The 20,104-nt window shown below is 50.6% G+C and overlaps 1 protein-coding gene across 4 annotated transcripts; it reads left to right on the top strand.

Annotated features, from left to right (window-relative positions):
- Window positions 1-893: 893 nt before the first annotated feature.
- Camta2 (calmodulin binding transcription activator 2) lies at window positions 894-19,999 on the top strand. 4 transcript variants are annotated; one of them, XM_013013293.1, is made up of 21 exons: window positions 894-984; window positions 1,184-1,287; window positions 3,891-3,958; window positions 4,045-4,180; window positions 4,673-4,744; window positions 4,971-5,124; window positions 5,419-5,553; window positions 6,134-7,074; window positions 8,067-8,193; window positions 9,978-10,112; window positions 13,388-13,503; window positions 14,345-14,529; window positions 14,993-15,071; window positions 15,221-15,443; window positions 15,883-16,184; window positions 18,294-18,490; window positions 18,741-18,924; window positions 19,075-19,146; window positions 19,418-19,602; window positions 19,727-19,801; window positions 19,883-19,999. In XM_013013293.1, the coding sequence occupies exons 1-21, from the start codon at window positions 954-956 to the stop codon at window positions 19,944-19,946; spliced, it is 3,585 nt and encodes a 1,194-aa protein (XP_012868747.1). In that variant the 5' UTR covers window positions 894-953; the 3' UTR covers window positions 19,947-19,999. The 4 variants fall into 4 exon arrangements, with proteins under 4 accessions (XP_012868747.1, XP_012868746.1, XP_012868748.1 ...); XM_013013292.1 differs by having other exon boundaries at window positions 4,658-4,744; XM_013013294.1 differs by lacking the exons at window positions 894-984; window positions 1,184-1,287; window positions 3,891-3,958 and having other exon boundaries at window positions 4,102-4,180; window positions 5,060-5,124.
- Window positions 20,000-20,104: the final 105 nt, after the last annotated feature.

Below are 20,104 nucleotides of genomic sequence, written 5' to 3'. Positions count from 1 at the left end.
CGGGCCCTCGGCCCGGGTCCCGCTCCTGCTCCGCACCTTGGCAGGCTGCCCAGCCGGGACTGCGCACCTGCGCCCCGGGGCGGAGTCCTCACCCCAGCCCGGGCTTCCCAGCACACGGTCGAGCCGGGACCGGCCTCCTCCTCTCCATCCCCGAACACCTGGTGCCGCCGGCGCCCAGAGCCTCCTCCAGCTCCCATCTGTTCCCCCAGAAGGGCGGGGGATCGGGCTGGAGACAGAGCGGTGGATGGGGTAGGGTAGGCCTGAGGCCAGGGAGGCAGAGGCGGGTGGGGAGAGGGGTGCTGGAGGTGGAGTGGGCTGTGGGTTCATTGGCAGAGGACAGGTTGTCCTGAGGGTGGGAAACTGGGTTCTGGGACCTAACCCAAATGCCACCAGACCTTGACCAACCTGAAGGAGAGAGAGTAGGTGAGGTCAGTTATCAGATCTGCCCTTCCCCTTGGAAAAACCAAACAGAAGGAACTCAGGGTGTGTCTCAGGCTTAGCTTGCCACCCAGACTTCGATCTCCTGTCTCCCCCAGCAGCCAGGCAGGCTTGCCAAACCATCCTACAGGACCTGATGTCCCCATTTCCAGCCCTGGGATCCTGACACATCTTAGTCCTAGCCTGGCTGAAATCTTCTCCCTCCCCTCCCCCCCCCATTCTTTCTGACTACTCCATTCCGTCCTTTCACCCTACTCATGTTGGTTTTTGTCACTATAGCTGGTGACACTCATCTCCATTTCCCAGTTCTATTGTCACATTGTCCAGTCCTTCCACTCTTTGACTCATCTTTCCCAGATATCAAGATCCAGTAATGTACCCTTTCCCTCCTGCTCCTCATACTGCTTTATTGTGGGGGTTTCTGCCATGACCTTATTCTCTCCCTTCCCAGCACAGACTCCCCCTCCCCTCGGCCCCTCAGGCCGGGGGTGACCTTGCCCCCTGGAGTCCTCACCATGAATACCAAGGACACCACCGAGGTTGCTGGTGAGTTCATAAGCCAAGTTTCCAGTTTGGGTACAGACTTGTTCTCCCCACACTGGATGACCCTCTGATTCCTGGCTCCCTTGCCCTCTTCCTGGTTGTAGTTTTTCCTAGAGCCTTAGATGGCCTTCAGACCTTTTCCCCTGGGCTGCCTCATAGCAATGCCAGAGGGGCCATTAAGCTCTGCCTCTGTTCCCTCTAGAGAACAGCCACCACCTGAAGATCTTCCTCCCGAAGAAGCTGCTGGAGTGTCTTCCTCGATGCCCATTGCTGCCTCCAGAACGGCTACGGTGGAATACAAATGAGGTTTTCTAGGGAGATTGAGGAGTGTGGGCCCAGCAAGGCCTAGTGGGGGAGTAGAGGATGAGGAGGGTGTTTTTGTGTCTGTGGACACATCTCAGCACAGAGCACTGCTCTAAGCTCTTTGGGGATTATAGAAGTACAAAGAGGGGCTAGAAATGTGGCTTAATGGTAAAGTGCTTGCCTAGTATGCATGAAGCCCTGGGTTCAATTCCTCAATACCATATAAACACAAAACTACAGGAGTGGCGCTGTGGCTTAAGTGGTAGAGTGCTAGCCTTGAGCATAAAGAGGTTCAAGCCCCAGGACTGGCAAAAAAAAAAAAAAAAAAAAGTACAAAGACCAGGGATCCTGTAGGCTCTCACTTCTTTCCAACAAACCCACCCAGGTAAAAACAATAGTTACTGCTTATTAACTAGGTATTTTCTTTCTTTCTTTTTTTTTGGGGGGGGGGTTGGTCATGGGGATTGAATTCTGGGCCTGGGCACTGTCCCTCAGCTCTTCAGCTCAAGGCGAGCACTCTACTGCTTGAGCCACAACACCACTTCTGGTTTTCTAGTGGTTTATTGGAGATAAGAGTTTCACAGACTTTCCTGCCCGGCTGACTTTGAGCTGTGATCCTCAGATCTCAGCCTCCTGAGTAGGTAGGATTACAGGCATGAGCCACCAGCACCCAACTGCCTGTTAGGTTTTTTGTTGGTTGGTTGTGGTGGGGGGCGGGGGTGGCAGTCATACCAGGGTTTGAACTCAGGACTTCCTTTGCTCTCCGTTTTTCCACTCCTGCCTGGAGTTCTGCCACTTGAGCCACACCTCCAGTCCAACATCTTTGCTGCGTAATTGGAGAAGGAATCATCTCATTGATTGTCCTGCCTGAGCTAAAAAGTGATCCCTCAGAGCTGGGTGCTGGAGGCTCACACCTATAATCCTAGCTACTCAGGAGGCTGAGATCTGAGGATCAGGGTTCAAAGCCAACTCGGGCAGGAAATTCTGTGACACTCATATCTCCAATAAACCACTCAGAAAACCAGAAGTGGCGCTGTGGCTCAAGTGGTAGAGCACCCACCTTAATTGAAGAGCTCAGGGACAGCACCCAGGCCAAGAGTTCAAGGCCCAGGACTAACTGACCCCCCCAAAAAAAAAAAGTGATCCTCAGATCTCAGCCTCCTGAGTAACTAGGATTACAGCCACAAGCAATGGGCACCTGTTATTTTTGTTTTGTTTCTTAAGATAGGGTGTCAGTATTTAGTCCAGGCTGACATTGAATACAAGATCCTCCTGTCTCAGTCTTCAAAGTATTGAGATTAGAGGTGGTTCACAGCCCCTGCTTTTCACCACCAACCTATACTGGTTCCTTCAGGAGGTCACAGTCCTTTTGTTGTATATCTGTATTCTGTATAATTAATGCTTCATTTTTAGTTGGTGGTCGATAACTACTGGTTTGATATAACTTAGTAAAAGGGAATGTGTATGCATGCGATCATAAGGGCTGTCTTGCTGTCAGATTCATGCTGGCAGCAAGGCTTCATACAGGATCTAGGAATCTCATAGGATAACTGGAGATGTGTGTACATGGTATTTCAGGCTTGTGTAGCACTAACAGGAAGGGACAACTGTGCAGGGCATGTGCAGGGAGGAATTGGCGGGCCCATCCAGCAGGAATGTGGGTGACACATAGGTAAATAGTGGTGTGCTCCCTTGCTGGGAGAATCTTGGGACCTGGAATCTTGGTAGTGTCAAATAATTGGAGTTTCTTCTCAGATAGGAACAAAAATGTTGACACCTACAAAGAGCAAAATAATATGTGATATGAAAAATGGATGATGAAGCTGGGGGCTGATGGCTCACACCTGTAATCCTAGCTACTCAGGAAGCTGAGACTGAGGATTGTGGTACAAAGCCCTAGCACAAAATGTCTATGAGACTCTTCAAGAAACTACTCAGAAAAGGCAAGAAGGGCTGGTTGCCGGTGGCTCATGCCTGTACTCCTAGCTACTTAGGAGGCTCAGGTCTGAGGATCGCAGTTCAAAGCCAGCCTGGGCAGAAAAGTCTGTGAGACTCTAGTCTCCAATTAACAATCAGAAAACCGGAAGTGGCATTGTGGCTCAAGCTCGCTTTGAGCTGAAGAACTCAGGGACAGTGCCCAGGCCCACCACTGACAAAAAGAAAAAAGAAAAGGCAGGAAGTGGAACTGGCTCAAGTGGTAGAGCACTAGCATTGAGAGAAAAGGCCCAAGGGCAGCACTCAGGCCCTGAGTTCAAGCTCAGGACCAGTAAAAATAAAAAGAATGATGAAATTCAGAACCTGTCTCTTAAGAGGTTTCAGATGAAAGACAGAGAAGGAAAGATGAAACCTAGGATTCTGAAGAGGGCAGTGGGACTAGGCATGGTGGCACATACCTGTAATCCCAGAGAGATAGGAGAACCAAGAGTTCAAGGATGGTCTTGACAACATAGCAAAATCCTGGCCCTCCCTGGGTCCAGTTATCTGGAAGTGCCCTCCACTAGCTGCCACAACTCAACTCTTCACAATGAAACTGTAAGGCAGTGATCTAGAGACTAGGTTGAGACCCTCCATTAAAATCGCTCATCTGAGTGCCTCCTCTCCTACAGGAGATTGCATCCTACCTGATCACCTTTGAGAAGCATGATGAGTGGCTGTCCTGTGCCCCAAAAACACGGTGAGAAAGTTCTCCCAAGGTGAGGAAGTAGCAGGGAGGTCTGGCTTCCGTACATAGAAATCAAGACCAGGCTTTTCCCTTCTCAGGCCTCAGAATGGATCCATCATCCTCTACAACCGCAAGAAAGTGAAATACCGAAAGGATGGTTACCTGTGGAAGAAGCGGAAGGATGGCAAGACCACCCGAGAGGACCACATGAAGCTCAAGGTCCAGGGCATGGAGGTAAGAGCATCATGCATCCAGTCATCTGTTTTCATTGCCCCCTGTCAGTCCTCCTCCCCTGCCCACTCACTTTGGATTAGCTGAGTGATCCCTTAGTCCATTCTCCCATTTCCCTCCATGACCCACCTATGGTTCAGTCCCCCACTTGTATAGCATTTCTCTCAGGGATCTAAGGAGTGATGCTCTGAGCCAGGTTTCTCATCCCAAATCATTTCTACACTCAGATGTATTCTTGCTCTTTCCTTAGATTTCCAGGTAGTCCCATATTTCAAATCTGGCCTTTGCTGTGAGGCACCAGCCCCACTCTTCCCTTCCCTCTGTCCCTCATCTGTGGCTGCTGGAACTTGAGAAGGGTGGGAAGCAGATTTGGGATGGGGGGGGAGGGTTGGAGAAGAACTGGTGGAAAGATTGGGATTCCTGCAAAGGGACTGAACAGAGGAAGAGTTGGGGAGCAGACTAGCCCTCCCCCCACCCCAGCCTGTCTCCTGGCAGTGTCTCTATGGCTGCTACGTTCACTCTTCCATCGTCCCCACATTCCATCGGCGCTGCTACTGGCTGCTCCAGGTAAGAATGGAATACTCAGGGAGCCAGATTGTTCTGGTCCTTTGAGGAATATGGGGTCTGAAAGGACAAAGAGGAAGGATAAGTAGGTTTTGAGAAATAAGGAGGGAGGTTTGGTGTGGGGGTGGTGAGAACCATAAGCTAGGGAGTACCTAGAAAAAAAAGATTAGGAAGCTGAGCCCCTGCACCCCAAGACCTATAGTTTTCTGTATGTGCCTTGTGCTCTCAGAACCCTGATATCGTCCTTGTACACTACCTGAACGTCCCAGCCCTTGAAGACTGTGGAAAGGGCTGCAGCCCCATCTTTTGTTCCATCAGCAGCGACCGGCGAGAATGGCTGAAGTGGTCCCGGGAGGAGCTGTTGGGACAGCTGAAGCCCATGTGTAAGAAGCAGGGTGAAGATAGAGCTCCAAGGGAGAGTGAGAATGGGGTCTCCCAAAGCATTGCTTCTGTGTCCAGAAGCCTGTGGGTGACTGTTCCCCTCCAGACACAGAGGGTGCATCCCTGCAGGGGGCTAGGTTTCCTGTGCAGTCCCAGGTGTGGAATGAAGACAGCTGTGAGCTACATGGCCAAACAGTCTTGAGGCCGCTGGCCTCTGGTCAGCAAGTCAGGGGTTTGGACGACCCTGACTTGGGTACTTTGGGGGTCCCCCAGCATTTCACCTAAATCTCCTGTAGTTCATGGCATCAAGTGGAGCTGCGGGAACGGGACAGAGGAGTTCTCTGTGGAACAGCTGGTGCAGCAGATATTGGACACTCATCCGACCAAGCCTGCACCCAGAACCCATGCCTGTCTCTGCAGTGGGGGCCTTGGTGGGTGTCCCCCAACACTGGAGCTCTCTCCCCACCTAGCCACACTGTTCTATGTCTCCATGGGATTTACATGCTGATTTGAAAATCATTTGCATGTCCAGGAAGATGGGCCAAGTGAACAGAGACCGTCCCACCTGGGCAACACTGGCCTCAGCTCCTTGTTCTGCATAGTCTTGGCAGCCCATGCCCTTCTTGCCTGCTACCTTTAGCCATCATCCTACCAGTCACACCCTGACTTTGCTTTGTTTCTAGTTAGTACCACCTTGGTTCTGATTTTGGCCTTTTTCCATGCCTTTACCTTCTGCTCTCAGCTACTCTCTCAAGTCTATAGTCCTCCCCTGCATTTGCTCCAGTCCTGTTTATTTTGAGGAGAGAGGGTGAGATGAAGAGGGGGGGGAGGAGTGCGGGGGGGGGGGGGAGAAAACTCATTTCTGACTCCTCCAAGTGGCCACAATCAGTATTACATCTTTATTCTATAAGGGAAGTCCCAGGAAGTACTTTCTAAGGGCATCTAGGAAGGGAAGGAAGGAGAAGGATGTATCTTATCCCTTTCTCTCCTCCCCACCTGTCTTCACTCCAGGTTCTGGAAGTCTTACCCACAAATGCAGCAGCACGAAACATCGTATCATCTCTCCCAAAGTGGAGCCCCGAGCTTTAACCCTGACCTCTGTACCCCACTCCCAGCCACCCGAGCCTCCTCCTCTGATAGCTCCGCTTCCTCCAGAGCTCCCCAAGGCACACACCTCCCCATCTTCATCATCATCTTCCTCCTCCTCCTCTTCTTCAGGCTTCGCAGAGCCTTTAGAAATTAGACCTAGCCCTCCTACCTCTCAAGGTTCTAGAGGAGGTACTGCCATCCTCCTCCTGACGGGACTGGAACAGCGTGCTAGGGGCCTGACACCCACCAGACACTTGGCTCCCCAGGCTGAAAATAGGCCTTCTGTGAGCTTGGCTGTGGTTGTAGGTTCTGAACCCACTGCCCCGCCAGCTCCTCCAAGCCCTGCCTTTGACCCTGATCGTTTTCTCAACAGCCCTCAAAGGGGCCAGACATATGGAGGGGGCCATGGAGTAAGCCCAGATTTCCCTGAGGCAGAAGCTGCTCATACCCCCTGTCCTGCCCTAGAGCCCGCTGCTGCTCTAGAGCCCCAGGCAGCCACTCGAGGTCTCCCTCCACAGGCAGGAGCAGGTGGGAAACGAGGAAACTGTTTCTTCATCCAAGATGATGATGGTAGGGAGGAGCTCAAGAGCCAGGGAGTTGCTCCACCGGTACCTTCACCCCCTCCTTCATCCCCATCCTCCCCTGCCCCTCTGGAGCCATCAGGCAGGGTAGTAAGAGGGGAGGCCTTGTTTGGAGGACCTGGTGGAGCCAATGAGCTGGAGCCCTTTAGTCTTTCGTCATTCCCAGACCTAATGGGAGAACTCATCAGTGAAGAAGCTTCAAGCATCCCTTCCTCAACACCCCAGCTCTCACCCGCTCTTAGCACCATCACCGACTTCTCTCCAGAGTGGTCCTACCCAGAGGTGAGTCTAGGCTTATCTTCTCCCACCCTCTTTTCCAATTCCACAAAATGAACCTTAACTCTTAACTTGCGGTCTATGACCTAGTTTTCCTTTGTTTTGGTTTTGTTTTGGTTTTTTGTTGGTCATGAGGCCTGAATTCTGGGCCTGGGCACTGTCCCTCAGCTCTTGAGCTCAAGGCCAGTGCTCTACCACTTGAGCCACAGTACCACTTCTGACTTTTTCTGCTTATGTGGTGCTGAGGAATCGAACCCAGGGCCTCATGCATGCAAGGCAAGCACTCTACCACTGAGCCACCTTCCCAGCCCCTCCCTTTGTTTTTATATCTTTTTTGTTTTTTCTAGTATGGGGGGGGGTGTCAAACCCAGGGCTCTTGGGCATACTAGGCAAATGCTTTACTACTGTGCCATACTACTGGCCTTTTCACAGCCTCTTGGGTCTCTTCTCAAGCTCCACCTTATCTGGACTATAGCTTCTCTTTTGTTTTCATGGTCCTTACTCACTGACCCTTTCTTCCTCCCTCTTCCATGTGTTAGCATGGCTTCAAGTACCCCAGGGATCTCAGTCCTTTGGTGACTATTGAGGGGGAGGGAAATGAGGCTGTTCAGCCTGGAAAATAAAATACACCGTGGAGATGTGACTGCAGACTCTGAGCAGTTGAAAGTCTGTGGTCAGCAGTGGAGAAGTTGTGTTTTATGCTGCCTGAGAGGGCAGAGCAGAACTGAGGTGGGGTGAAATAGCCCAAGAAAACTTGCTTCTAATGACAGTTATCTGCTACCTTTACGGAGATCCTAAGTTCCCCATTTCTGGTAGAATATTCTGGTAGAAATAGTTTATCCACTTGGCAGAAAGGTTGAGAGGAGGGATAGATTGGCCACCTAATTGGATCCTGTCCATCTCTGGGCCCTCATACTCTACACAGGACCTGCCATATAATAATACTCTAAGGATCTGTGTAAATGTGTGCGTCACGTGTCTTTCACTTGTGTCTGCAGGGTGGGGTCAAGGTGCTTATCACAGGCCCTTGGACGGAGGCTGCAGAACATTACTCCTGTGTCTTTGATCACATCGCAGTGCCAGCCTCGCTTGTCCAGCCTGGTGTCTTACGCTGTTACTGTCCTGGTATGGTATTGGGCATGGTAGGGGCTTAAACTGACAGACGGATAGTTAGGACAGGTTCTGGGAACACAAGACTTCTGCTAGCACTGAGGTCATATACCACGCTCCCCAGAAGGTAGAAGAGCCTGACCTTAGGTGTCAGAAAATCTAGGATATGGCCCAAGAAATCTTCTTGCTAGCTACCAGTTGTTTTAGATAATTCTGTCCCTTTCTTGTGTGATTGGTCTCCCCTCCGGTAAATTCAGGCATTTGACATAAGAAATCTATAATGTGACAGTGTCCATCTAATTTCTGGCATAGCACCAGGGTCTCCTACTCCAGTGTAAAGAGAATGAGAAGGCACAAGCACTGTTCTCCCCTGACCAGTCCTGAAACCCAAAGACATTAGCTTTTATTATTTATTGTTATGTTTATCTGCCAGTCCTGGGGCTTAAACTCAGCACCTGGGCACTGTCCCTGAGCTGCTTTTGCTCAAGGCTAGTGTTCTACCATTTGAGCCACAGTGCCAATTTCCGCTTTTTCTGTTTATGTGGCACTGAGGAATAGAACCCAGGGCTTCATGCATGCTAGGCAAGCACTCTACCACTAAGCCACAATCCCAGCCCAATCTTTATTTTTTTATTTAATTTTTGAACTTAAAAGGTCGTACAAGCTAGATGCCGGTAGCTCACATCTGTAATCCTAGCTTCTCAGGGGCTGAGATCTGAGGATCTCAGTTCAAAGCCAGCTTGGACAGAAAAGTCAGTGGGACTCCAACGGAAGTGGCGCTGTGGCTCAAGTGGTAGAGCGCTAGCCTTGAGCTGAAGAGCTGAGGGACAGCGCCCAGGCCCAGAGTTCAAGCCCCTCAACTGACAAAAAAAAAAAAAGAAAAGGTTGTACAAGCAGGTTACAGTTTAAAATATCCATCTTATGTGTCCAGTACTTTTCGATCAGAGATTTCCCTTCCATTTCTCTCCCCAACATTAGCTTTTAAATGTGTCTAGAAAAGTAACTGTTAGTCACATGTGCCTATTTAATTCAAATTTAAATTTAAAATTGATTTTCTCATGTACATAGCCATACAGTCTAGTGCTTCCCTATGTAATAATTTGGGTAGAGAATATTTCCAGCACTACAGAGTTCTGGAAAGCACTGGTCTAGACTGACCTTCCTGCTCCTCTGCCCCCATCCTTACCCCTGGCCCTGCACGTACCAGTCAGCCTTCCTGTGGAACCGCAGGAACCATGGGAGTGACAAGTTGACAGCTTCGCCTTCTATGACTGTATTCTTTCCCATCTCCACAGCCCCATTCAGCTATATGTGGAGGGAAAGGGAATGAGTTTAGAGAAACTGATTGGGAAAAGGTAGTAAAATAGAAAAGTAGGTCAAAGCCTGGTGGTTTCATCCAATAGGCCTTAGACCGCTTTTCTTGGACATGGCTGGGGAACAACCAGAGCCCCTTTTCTCCATTTCAGTAAGAGGGTCATGAGTTTGACTCTGGTCTAATGGATTAAAGGGTTTAGCCATCATCAAATTGTTTATAAGAATAGGTGACCCTTGATCATTAGCTTCCAAACATTTTTGCTGAATAACCAACATACTTGAGAATCTAGAATCCAAGAGTTCTTTGGTCCATAGTAGATACAAATGGACTCCCCTTTGAGTCACTACAAAGGCCACTTACTGAAGCCAGGAGACTCTTGGGAGTATGGGAGTGGGAGCAAGAAATAGAACAATCATGGGCTCTGACGCAGATGGCCAGAGAAGGAGCCAGGCAGAGTCCTTCATGCTGACCCTGCTCTCCCCAGCCCATGAAGTAGGGCTGGTATCTTTGCAGGTGGCTGGGCGAGAAGGGCCCCTCTCTGCTTCTGTGCTCTTCGAGTATCGAGCCCGCCGCTTCCTGTCTCTGCCAAGTACACAGCTTGATTGGTTGTCACTGGATGGTGAGTATAGAACCCTCTGACCTTGTTAGGCCCCACAACTTTTGAGTATAACATGTTCCTAGAGAGAGAAAGACACACCCTTACTTCATTACCACCCTATTTCATTGGTCTTTTCAGTTCTTTTTGTTTTTGTTTTTGTTTTGTTCTAGACCTGGGGTTTGAACTCAAGGCCTACGTGGTGTTCCTGGGCTTTTTTTGCTCAAGGCTAGCACTCTGCCAGTTCCAGTTCCAGCTTTTTGCTGATTACTTGGAGATAAGATTCTCACAAATTTATCTGCTTGGTCTGGCTCTGAATTTCTATTCTCAGATCCCAGCCTCCTAAGTAGCTAGGATTATAGGTATGAGCTGCTAGCCCACTTGTAAGAAATGGAATTTATAACTTATTTTGCATTATTTGTTGAGACAGTGACTCACCCAGGCTGGCCTCAAACTCCTGATTTTCATGCCTCAGCCTCCCAAGTACTGGGACTACAGGCCTGTACCCCCATCCTCAACTAAAAAATTGATGTGGTTTTTTGTTGTTTTTTTGGTCAGTCATGGGGTTTGAACATTGGGCTTGGGCACTGTCCCTGCACTCTTCAAGGTGAGCAGCATCCTACCACTTGAACCACAGCACCAATTCTGGTTTTCTGGTGGTTAATTGGACATGAGTCTCATGGACTTTCCTTGTCTGGGCAAGCTTTGAGCCACAATCCTCACTCCGATCTCAGCCTCCTGGGTAGCTAAGATTACAGGCATGAGCCACCGGCACCCAGTTAAAATGGATGTTTTTTTTTATATGACTGCTTAGTGATACCTATTACTAATATCTTGGTGTTCTTTCTTATACAAAAACACAGATGCAACACATATATACTCTTGTGTACAGGGTGTGTGTGTGTTAAAGTCTAATACTGTTGTCTTCATTTTTTTCTGCTTCTTTTTCTTGGGCCTTTGAGAACTTATTATCTGCCCTGCTGCTTTTTTTTTTCCTTTTCCTGGCATGGGGCTTAACTTGGGGCCTGGGCACTGTCCCTGAGTTCTGCTGCTTTTTTTTTGTCGGTCGTGGGGCTTGAACTCTGGGCCTGGGCACTGTCCCTCAGCTCTTCAGCTTAAGGCGAGCGCTCTACCACTTGAGCTACAGCGCCACTTCCGGTTTTCTGGTGGTTTATTGGAGATAGGAGTCTCACGGTTTCTCCTGCCTGGGCTGGCTCTGAACCGAAATCCTCAGATCTCAGCCTCCTGAGTAGCTAGGATTACAGGCGTGAGCCACCAGCGCCCGGCTTTTTTTTTTTCTTTCTTTCTTTCTCCTGTCATGGGGCTTAAACTTGGGGCCTGGGCACTGTCCCTGAGCTCTTTTGCTCAAGGCTAGTAAACTACCACTTTGAGCCATAGCTCCACCTTCTGTTTTCCAGTGATTAATTAGAGATAACAGGCTCAAAGAGTTTGCTGGTGGGCTGGCTTCAAAACAGGATCCTCAGCTCTAATCCTCTTGAGTAGCTAGGATTACCGGCATGAACCACTAGTATCCAGCAAGGCCCTGGTCTTTCTTGCCTCAGTATTTTTTTTTGCGGGGGAGGGCCAGTCTTGGGGCTTGAACTCAGGGCCTGGGCACTGTCCCTAAGCTTCTTTTGCTCAAGGCTAACACGCTACCACTTAAACCACAGTGCCAATTCTGGCTTTTTCTGTTTTTGTGGTACTGAAGAATGGAATCCACGGCTTCATGCATGCTAGGCAAGCACTGTACCACTGAGCCACATTCCCAACCCCTCTTGCCTCACTATTTTTGGTTGTTGGTCTTGAACTCTGGGCCTGGACACTGTCCCTGAGCTCTTCAATTCAAGGATAGCCCTCTACCACTTGAGCCACAGCACCACTTCTAGTTTTCTGGAGGTTAATTGGACATGAGAGTCACAACTTTCCTTGCCTGGGCTGGCTTTGAACCGCGATCCTCAGATCTCAGCCTCCTGAGTAGCTAGGATTACAAGGGTGAGCCCCTGGCACCTGGCTTTCTTGCCTCTTTTTTTTTTTTTTTGCCAGTTGTGGGGCCTGAACTCTGAGCCTGGGCACTGTCCTTCAGCTCTTCAGCTCAAGGCTAGCGCTCTACCACTTGAGCTACAGCGCCACTTCCGGCTTTTTCTGCTTATGTGGTGCTGAGGAATCGAACCCAGGGCCTCATGCATGCAAGGCAAACACTACCACTGAGCCACCTTTCCAGCCCTCTTGCCTCATTTTTGTATCCACTCTTCTCACAAAGCCTTGGGTGTGTATTGGGTGCCTGTGGTGATTCAGGTCTGCCTACTTAAGACCTTGTCAGCTTTCTCAGTGCTGTTCTATAACTTCATCACCTTACTTCTCCTATAGGTCTTCTCTTTCCCACTCTTCTTGAACCCAGTGGCTTAGCTTGTATTCTTTTTAGCTCTTTGTCTCATCTCTCCTTGCCTTCACCTTGATTTTTTTCCTCTGCTCTCTTCTCTCAGTCGTACTTGTGTTTCTGTTGGTGATTCTTTATTCCTCTTTCCCCTGCTGTCACCTCTCTGCATTCATCCTTCTATTCTCCTGGCATCTCAGGACATGCCAGCTTTCATTCACCCTGCTTCTCAGTGCTTATTTTCCCTAGGCTCTAGTCCCCTCCCCTCTTTGTCCTTTTTTGATCTCAGAGAGGGACTAATAATAGCTTGGGTTATGTGTGTGTGCTTGTGTGTATGCATGTATAACTATGTGTATATTTGTGTATAGGGTTGGGGAAGGAGGAGGAGGAGGAATGGCCTTGGCTCTGACTTTCCACCTTCCCTCCCCCACCATCCTCTTTGTGGACAGCTGCGGGGGGCTGGGAGGAGGGGGTGGTGCTTTTCAAATCACTCCCTGAGCCCTTTTGCACGGTAGTTCACCCAAGAGGAGGGACCCTGAGCCTTTCAGCCCCAACATGGGGGACAAAGGTAGTGTCTGGGGAAAGAACTTAGGGAACATTCTGCTTAGGAAGAGGCTGGGTTTGTCCTGTGTGATTTTGGGTAGCTGAGGGCTGGATGGCTGTTGGGGGCATTCCCGTTACCTCTGCCTTAAAGGAGATTGCTTTGGTTCTGAATCCTGAGTCTAAGCTATAGGTAGGATTAAAAGCCCTGTTTTCAGAACTGAGCCCTGGTGGTATTTATTTAGAAAGTGAGTAGAAAAAAGAATAGAAAATGATTCGCTGTCTTCACATCCCCCTCTGCCCCAGATCTTGGAAAGCCCAATTGCAGTATTCCTTCCATCCCCCAGACCCTGTCCATTTAGCCTCCCATCTCCATTCCCTGCAGACAACCAGTTCCGGATGTCCATCCTGGAGCGGCTGGAGCAGATGGAGAAGCGGATGGCAGAGATTGCAGCAGCTGGGCAGGCCCCTTGCCAGGGTCCTGAGGCTCCTCTAATTCAGGTAGTTCCATGGGAAGGGCAGTGGTCTATGGTGGGGAACAGGGACATACACCTAAAGAAAAATGACTCTAGTGTATGACTGTTTGCCTGTCCCCAGCCGCCTCAGCCAGTCATCTTTCCTGTCCCTGACATCACCCTGCTCCCACCCCCACCCTGTGAAAGAGTGGCTATTCTGGGCACCCTCTTGGCATGACAAGCTTCAGACTATTTCTGGTCTGAAGAAGGGTGGAGGTGAAGGAGAGGAGGGGGAGGGGTCAGGAGAGTTGGGGCTTAGAGTTGTGTGGGTTCCATTTCTCTGAAGAAATAGAGATGGGGAGCTGGGTACTGGTGGCTCATGCTTATAATCCTAGCTACTCAGGAGGCTGAGATCTGAGGATCATGGTTCAAAGTCAAGAAAGTCAGTGAGACTGATCTCCAATCAACCACCAAAAAGCTGGAAGTGGAGCTGTGGGTCAAAGTGGTAGAGCACTAGCCTTGAGCACAAAAGCTCAAGGACAACACCTAGGCCCTGAGTTCACGCCCACCACCAAAACCAACAACAACAAATAGGGAGAAAGGATAGAGAAGACATGTTTCTGATGGGGACAAAACATATGTGTACACGGCACCCATCTGAACTGATGTGAAGAGATAATGTGGGCAAGGCTGTACAAGGTCTGCAGCCAGAGCAGCTGGAATAAGTAGACTATGGGATAGAGGCCACACAGAAACTTCAACTAAGAGAACCAGTAAACCATGGGAACCTAGAGCAGAATGTGATGAAGTGGCAGAATTAGAAGTCAAGAGAACAACCTTAGGAGACCAGATGCCCATGTCTCTGAACATCCGTGTGTATACTGCAGGATGAAGGCCAGGGTCCTGGGTTCGAGGCACGGGTGGTGGTGTTGGTAGAGAGCATGATCCCACGATCTACCTGGAGGGGTCCTGAACGTCTGACTCATGGAAGCCCCTTCCGGGGCATGAGCCTTCTGCATCTGGCTGCTGCCCAGGGCTATGCCCGCCTCATCGAGACCTTGAGCCAGTGGCGGTGAGCCTGGGCAACATGGAGGGGGTGGGGCTGGGCCGTTGTTGGGACATTAGTGCTAAGAGACTGGGATGGGAGTGGAAGAGAACAAAGCATTTGGGGAAATCATAATATTCCCTGACTTAAGACATGTAGATTCTTGGTCCCCTGTCCCCTTCAGTGGACTCATTTCTGGCTATTTCATCCTACTTGGTGCTTCTAAACAGCTTGCTTCCCAGTCCCTTTACTTTTTTGGGGGGGAGGGGGTCCGGTCATGGGGTCTGAACTCTGGGCCTGGGCATTGTCCCTCAGCTCTTCAGCTCAAGGCTAGTGCTCTACCACTTGAGCCACAGCACCACTTCCAGCTTTTTTTCTTTTTGCTTATATGGTGCTGAGGAATCGAACCCAGGGTCTTGAGCATGCAAGGCAAGTGCTCTATCACTGAGCCACCTTCCCAGCCCTCATGTTCTTCTTTCAAACCCACTAGGAGTGTGGAGACTGGAAGCTTGGACTTAGAGCAAGAGGTTGACCCGCTCAACGTGGATCATTTCTCTTGCACCCCTCTGGTGAGGATATCAGGTCCCTAACGGCATGCAGGGTGAGGGGAATTGTTCTTCAAAGGGAAGGTCCTTTGAAGGATGCAGATCGTGGTGTGGGCCCAGGTATGAGATTTGCACCTGGAAAAGGAAGTCAGGTTTCACCTCCTGCTCTTCAGATGTGGGCTTGTGCCTTGGGACACCTGGAAGCTGCTGTGCTCCTCTTCCGTTGGAACCGACAGGCGCTGAGGATTCCTGACTCCCTGGGCCGTCTACCCCTGTCTGTGGCTCATTCGAGGGGGCATGTGCGCCTTGCCCGCTGCCTTGAGGAACTGCAGAGACAGGAAGCTTCAGTTGAGCCCCTCCTTGCCCTGTCGCCACCTTCCTCCAGCCCAGACACTGGTGAGAGCTGGCTCACATCTCGTTGTTGTTTTTAATCGATTGTGGGGCTTGAACTCTGGGTCTGGGCACTGGCCCTATATCCTTCAGCTCAAAGCGAGCCCTCTACCACTTGAGCCACAGTGCCACTTCTGGTTTTCTTGTGGTTAATTGGAGGTAAGAGTCTTATGGACTTTGCTGTCTGGGCTGGCTTTGAACTGCAATTCTCATATCTCAGTCTCCTGAGTAGTTAGGATGACAGGTGTGAGCCACCAGAGCCCAGCCTTGGCTCTGATCTTTTTTCTGAGAGGGATATGGGCAGGAGAGGGAGTGGAACTGGAGGTAGGGATAGGAAGATAACAGGAGCAAGAACAACCAGGGAGACTGAGATGAAGGATGAGGGTAGAAGACTTGAGGATGGCCTGTTGCTCCTACTGCCTCACCCTCTTCCCTTGCCTCACAGGTCTCAGCAGTGTTTCTTCACCCTCAGAGCTGTCGGATGGCACTTTCTCCATCACATCAGCCTATTCTAGTGCTCCAGATGGGAGTCCTCCCACTGCTCCTCCACCAGCCTCTGAAGTTACTATGGAGGAGATGGTCTCAGGCCCACTCTCCTCTGGTGCACCAGAAACCCCCCTACTCATGGATTATGAGGCCACCAACCCCAAAGGGTCCTCACCTTCCCCTCCTGCCTTCCTGCCAGCCCCAGATGATGGGGCTGCTCCAGAGGATGCCGACAGCCCATCAGCTGTGGATGTGATCCCGGTACTGCTTCTGCTGATAGAATCATGGGGGCCAGTCATTAGGATAGGTTAGGTTAGGCAGATACTCTATGAGCAGAATCAGAGTGTGGCTTCAGCTTGGGAAAAAGGCCCATTTACCACATGGGGACAAGCAAGGTACCTCTTTGCTTAGCTTCTTTCAGACCTGGTGACATGATAGTCATGAGGCAGCAGAGGTTAAGAATTCTGAGGAATATATTCACTTAGAGCTAGGTTATAGGAGTTACCTGTTGATCCACACAGAGAAAAAGTTATTGAGGAACCAGGGGAATGGAGGGCAAGGATATAAGCACCAGGGCTGACAAGATGGAGATAGTGGGCAATGATCTGAGGTGAGAAGGAGGCTTGCATGTGGCAAAAGCTCCAGAAGTCTTACAGAATGAATGAATAGCTAAGTGCTAGACATAATCAGCTTTAGAGGCCAATGAGTAATTAGAAAGCAATCTAAATTTAAAAAATTAAAGAGAGAACAGGAAGCAAGCTGCATGGAATGTGGCCAGCAGGAAGTGCTAGAGGCCTTGGGGCTAGAACAAAGGTCAGAGCCATTTGCCAGGGTGTCATGTGGTCAACAGGCCTTGGGCTAGTTCTTGGAGAGCTGAAGGTAGTAGATTGACCGGCTTTATAAGACTTGTCGGGAAGAGGTGCTGGTTGGCTGTTGTGGGACAGGCCTTGGTGAGGCAGTGATAACAGTAAGCCTGTTTGCTCAGCTCTTGGATCCTCATATGGGTTATATCTTTCTTTTTGGCAGTACTGGGTTGAACTCAAGGCCTTGTGCTTATCAGGCAAGCATAAAAGGGGTTTACCAGCCCAACAGGGTCTTGCATCCATGTCCAAGCTGGCCTCCTATTTTCTTTTCTTTTTTTTTTGGTTGGTCATGGGGCTTGAACTCTGGGCTTGGGCGCTGTCCCTGCACTCTTCAGCTCAAGGCAAGCGCTCTACCACTTGAGCCACAGCCACTTCCAGTTTTCTGAGTGGTTTATTGGAGATAAGAGTCTCACGGTCTCGGGCTGCCTTTGAAGCCCGATCTTCAGATCTCAACCTCCTGAGTAGCTAGGATTACAGGTGTGAGCCACCAGTGCTCAGCTATTCATTTTTTATTAAGTAGTTATACAAAGAGGTTTCAATTCCAGAAGTCAGGTTATGAATACAATGTGGGTTTTTTGTTTTGGTTTTTTTTTGCCGGTCATGGGGGCTGAACTCTGGGCCTGGGCGCTGTCCTTTAGCTCTTCAGCTCAAGGATAGAGCTCTACCACTTGAGCCACAGTGCCACTTCAGGCGTTTTCTGTTTATGTGGTGCTGAGGAATCGAACCCAGAGCCTCATGCATGCAAGGCAAGCACTCTACCACTGAGCCACCTTCCCAGCCCTACAATGTGGTTTTTTTTATTTTTGTTTTTTTTTTTGTCAGTCATGGGGCCTGAACTCTGGGCCTGGGTGCTACCCTTCAGCTCTTCGGCTCAGAGCTAATGCTCTACCACTTGGGCCACAGTACCACTTCCAGCTTTTTATGTGGTGCTGAGGAATCGAACCCAGGGCCTCATGCATGCAAGGCAAGCACTCTACCACTGAGCCACCTTCCCAGCCCCTACAATGCGTCTTGATCAATGTCACCCATCATTCTCCCCTATCTTTCCTTAGCCTATCTCTACCCTTTATTGGTTTTGGAGATGGAAATCTAATGAACTTTTCTGTTCAGGCTTTGTACCTTGATCCTCTAGATCTCAGCTTCCTCCAGGTGTAGTCCTCCCAGGATTACATGTGTAATTACTGGCACCTGGCTCACATTCAGCTTTCTGTTGGTTGAGATGGGAGTTTCAGGAACTTTTTGCTTCAGCTGACCTCCTATTCTCCCAAGTAGCTAGGATTATAAGCTGGATCCAACTTGTCCTTATTCTATGTTCTCTGCAACATCATAGTACAGAGGGCTATATCCCCTAGAGGGAGCCAGCAAGAATGAACGAATCTGGAACCATAACCAAGAAGGAGCTAGAGTGTGATTTCTGAGGCTTGTTTGGTAGTGAGCCGCCGCTCAGGACAGGAACATTTGGCAGTTAGGCCCTTGCAGGGCTTACACAGCTTCCCTTTCCATCCAGGTGGACATGATCTCACTGGCCAAGCAGATCATTGAAGCCACACCAGAGCGGATTAAACGAGAAGACTTCGTGGGGCTTCCTGAGGCTGGAACCTCAATGCGGGAGCGAACAGGCGCGGTGGGCCTTAGTGAGACCATGTCCTGGCTGGCCAGCTACCTGGAGAATGTGGACCATTTCCCTAGCTCAGCCCCTCCCAGGTGACCAGTTCAGGACCAAGCCTCCAGATTTCATCTTCAAAGGAAGAAGGGAGGGAGGAAGCGGGCTAACCTATAGCCAACACTTCATTCTGGCTGAGTTCCCCGGGCTTTTGAGAAGGGGCTTGGCCTGGCTTGTAAACTGTGAAGCCACTTTCCAGACTGTTACTGGAGGTCTTCTTTCATAGCTACCTCTGTGGGACACGAGGGACTAAAGATGCCCCTTGACTTCCCATCTCCCTGTCCTCCACAGTGAATTGTCCTTTGAGCGAGGTCGCCTGACTATGCCTCCAGCACCTTCCTGGGCAGAGTTCCTCTCTGCATCTACCAGTGGCAAGATGGAAAGTGACTTTGCCCTGCTGACACTCTCAGATCACGAGCAACGGGAACTGTATGAGGCAGCCCGGGTCATCCAGACAGCTTTCCGGAAGTACAAGGTCAGGTGGCCAGGGGGCTTCTAGAGAAGAGCAGTGACCAGATAGGCCTCAGATGGAGTCAGTCAAGGAGCCCCAGGAGAGCAAGAAGTCAGGTTCAGTGTCTGTTAGGTGTGTAATAAAATGCTGAGACCTCCTCTTCCCTTCCCTCAGGGGCGGAGGCTGAAGGAGCAGCAGGAGGTAGCAGCAGCTGTGATACAACGCTGTTACCGGAAGTACAAGCAGGTAAGATCCTTCTCTCAGAAGCTTGCCACCAACACATACACTCCAGTCTAGAGAATCAGGTGCTCTGAGCCCTAACTTCCCTTCTCTCTCCACAAGCTGACCTGGATTGCACTTAAGGTATTAGCCTTGAGATCTGGGTGTGAGGTGTGATGATTCTGCTTTTCCAGAAGTGTCTGAGTTAGAGATCTGTATCAGCTTAACTTGGGGAAGACCCTCAAGGGTTAAGGGCTCTTTCCATTTCAGCCCTTGTCCCTTCTCCCCTTCCCTGCAGTTTGCACTCTATAAGAAGATGACCCAAGCAGCCATACTGATCCAGAGCAAATTCCGAAGCTACTATGAACAGAAGCGATTTCAACAGAGTCGGAGAGCCGCGGTGCTCATCCAGCAGCACTACCGCTCCTACCGCCGCCGGCCGGGCCCTCACAGGCCTTCAGGCCCCCTGCCAGCCCGCAACAAGTGAGGCTCCAGCCCTGCAGCCCTCTGCTTACCGTGCCCCTCTCCCCACTGGGTTCCTAAGGGACTGAGGACACGCAGGCCCTAGGTTCTAGGACCTATCCCTATCTCTTCTTTCTGCCACCAGAGGCTCCTTTCTCACTAAGAAGCAGGACCAGGCAGCCAGGAAGATCATGAGATTCCTGAGGCGCTGCCGACACCGGTAGGTCACTCGTTCCCTCCTCCACGCCGCCTCTGCCCACCCCCTGCCAGCCTCCGCTGACTCCTTCCCCTGTCTCCGCAGGATGAGGGAATTGAAGCAGAACCAGGAGCTGGAAGGGCTTCCCCAGCCAGGCCTGGCCACCTGACCTCGCCACCGGCGGGGGTGGGGGGTTGGGGGGGGCACCTCTGGCAGTCGTAACCTGGAGAGGCAGGAGGAGCCCCTGTCGGCAGCTTTTCCCCCTACATTTTGGTTGGCGCCCTTGGCCCCCACCCCCGCGCGGCGCCACCCCTCCCTCCTGGCCAC

Source organism: Dipodomys ordii, unplaced genomic scaffold, assembly GCF_000151885.1.
Source record: "Dipodomys ordii isolate 6190 unplaced genomic scaffold, Dord_2.0 Scaffold19, whole genome shotgun sequence".
Classification (NCBI taxonomy): domain Eukaryota; kingdom Metazoa; phylum Chordata; class Mammalia; order Rodentia; family Heteromyidae; genus Dipodomys; species Dipodomys ordii.
This window is presented reverse-complemented; position numbering and strand designations above follow the sequence as displayed.